The 2,272-nt window shown below is 53.3% G+C and overlaps 1 protein-coding gene across 1 annotated transcript; it reads right to left on the bottom strand.

Annotated features, from left to right (window-relative positions):
- Window positions 1-1,197: 1,197 nt before the first annotated feature.
- Window positions 1,198-2,061, bottom strand: DUSP21 (dual specificity phosphatase 21). The gene has a single exon (XM_082716499.1). It carries the CDS (start codon window positions 1,930-1,932, stop codon window positions 1,363-1,365), a length of 570 nt encoding a protein of 189 aa, XP_082572625.1. The 5' UTR covers window positions 1,933-2,061; the 3' UTR covers window positions 1,198-1,362.
- Window positions 2,062-2,272: the final 211 nt, after the last annotated feature.

Genomic DNA, 2,272 nt, shown 5'->3' on the forward strand with positions numbered 1-2,272 from the left:
AGTTCATACAACCCTGGATTCCAGGGCCTACTCTGGGGCTCACCCATCTGACTCTTTGGCACGTTCCAATGTGGATTGTGATGGATCCTGGGACGCTGGCTCTAGTGGTCAGCAATTCCAAACAAGGCCCTGGGAGGGGGAGGGTGCTGCAATTGAACTTCTTGATCCTTGTCTGCACATGGATTAGACACAAGGAAATAACAGGAACTCAGAGAAGGGCTATAGATCTATGCCTCCTCTGAGGTAGCCTGGAAAGAACCCTAAACCATTTGTTTTCACAGACAGGATGATACTTTTGGAAAAGGACTTGGTGGACAACACAGATGGGGAAGTGCCACGGTGACAAGGAAGGTGCTGACCCCCAGCCAGCAGGGCCGGAGGGTAGCACTGAATAACAAGAGGTGCCCTGTACTCGAAGCACTAAACCATCCACGTTTTAGGGCTCGTGCTAAGGACTCTCATCCCCACAACAACCCTGCGAGAGCCGGGCTGTCACTGCCTTGACTGGTGAGGAAACAGAGACTTTGAGTCACGCCAGCTCACAATGGGAAGAGGTGTCCAAGGTAACAGGGCTGTTCCCTGGCTGGCAGCTCCAGTCTTCCAAGTCAACACCCCATGAGAGGACCCTTGAGTCCTGGTGTCAGGCCCATTTTGTCTCCCAGCACGTGCACCAGAGAAGGGGACTGACATCCCTTTTCACAAAGGCTGGTGGAGGTCGCCAAGGGCACCCTGAGTCCTTGCCAATATAGTACAGCACTCAGAAAAAAAAAAAAAAATTGATTTTATAGAGTGGAATGGCTTTCTTGAACATTATTTTCTATGTAAATCCAAACTAGAAAAGCAGAGTTGGGCCTCTGTGGTTGAAGGTGGGGGCAGGGGTGGCCTGAGGCTCCCCCAAGGGCTCCCAGAGCACCCCAGTGAAGGCCGTTTAGCTGAGGTTCACACTTACTGTGAGAAGTACAGGCGGTGCCATGATCTCTAAGGCTCTGACTTTTGGTTAGGAAGAACCAGGGAGGATTCTGGGGGGGATTCACGCCTGGGTTATTTGGCCTAGGGCTGAGGAGTGAGCCTCAGGATACAGGTCCCTTGGAGATGGGCACCGCCTTCCCCATTCTCCTGTCTGGCCAGCCCATGGCAGCCATGAACTGCCACTCACGGGAAAAGAAACATTGTCACCAGGTTACACCTAATGCATTTTATTCTTTAAAGATAAAGCTTACTAAGCTAAAAACTCCCAACAACGCTCCCTTTTTCCTGGCCCTTCTAAAAGGCATCATCTCGTTTTGTTTACCAACAAAAGTTCAACGTTCGAGTTCAGTGTTGGTGTAGGATCGTCAGCCGATGGTCAGGGTCAAGTGCTGTTCACATCGGCATCATCAAACGGACCTCTTTCTCATAGACGTCAGGGATCACGCCCACTGGGGAATTGATCATGTGTACAGTGTTCTTGCTGAACAGCTTGAACTCATAGTGGATGAGCTGTTCCCAAAAGCCGTTATTGGGCCGGATGATGGGGCGGCACGACTTGGTCCACGTGTGGGCGTCTAGCAGCGACATGGCATGGTACTTCATGAGGTAGGCGAGGCAGAGCGCGGCGGAGCGGCTCACCCCGGCGGCACAGTGCAGCAACGTGCGGCCCTGCTTCATCTCCACGCTGTGGATGTGGTCGGCGATTGGGTCAAAAAAGTCGTAGAGACGTGAGCTTGGAGCATCAGCCACCGGCACCTGTACGTATTGGATATCCTCATAGAAAGTGTTGACCACTTCTACTGACACGTTGATGACCGTGGTGATGTGGTTGCTGGACAGCATGAGTTTGTTGTTGGCCGCCACGCCGTTGCTGATGTACAGGCTGCTGGTTATCTGGGAGAGGCCGTGGACCGAGGGCTGCCGGGCAGCCTGAGCCGGGACGGGACATGGAGATGTTGTCATCAAGGCGGTGGGCAGTGGTCTTTTCCGGAAGGGTTCGGGGCACCACTCCCGCGCGCAAGTTGAGGAAACAGCAGCGCTGTGAAGTCTCAGTCGAGGGTCTGGGGTACAGAAGACCAGTCACTGGTCACCACCCTCTCCCCGCCCCCCCGCCCCCAGGGGCGTCACAATCCCTTTTTTGTCCGGCCCACGGGTTTCCATGGTGGGGGCAACTGGCCACAGGGAGGATTTGGCCACCATGCCAGGTCGTCCCTTTTTATCTCTCTTCGTAGTCACTCACTTTGCAAGCCTTAATTCTTATCTGCTTGACGTTTTAGAGCATTCTAATACAAGATACCTAGTA

The sequence above is a fragment of the Mustela nivalis genome (genome assembly GCF_964662115.1).
Source record: "Mustela nivalis genome assembly, chromosome: X".
Classification (NCBI taxonomy): domain Eukaryota; kingdom Metazoa; phylum Chordata; class Mammalia; order Carnivora; family Mustelidae; genus Mustela; species Mustela nivalis.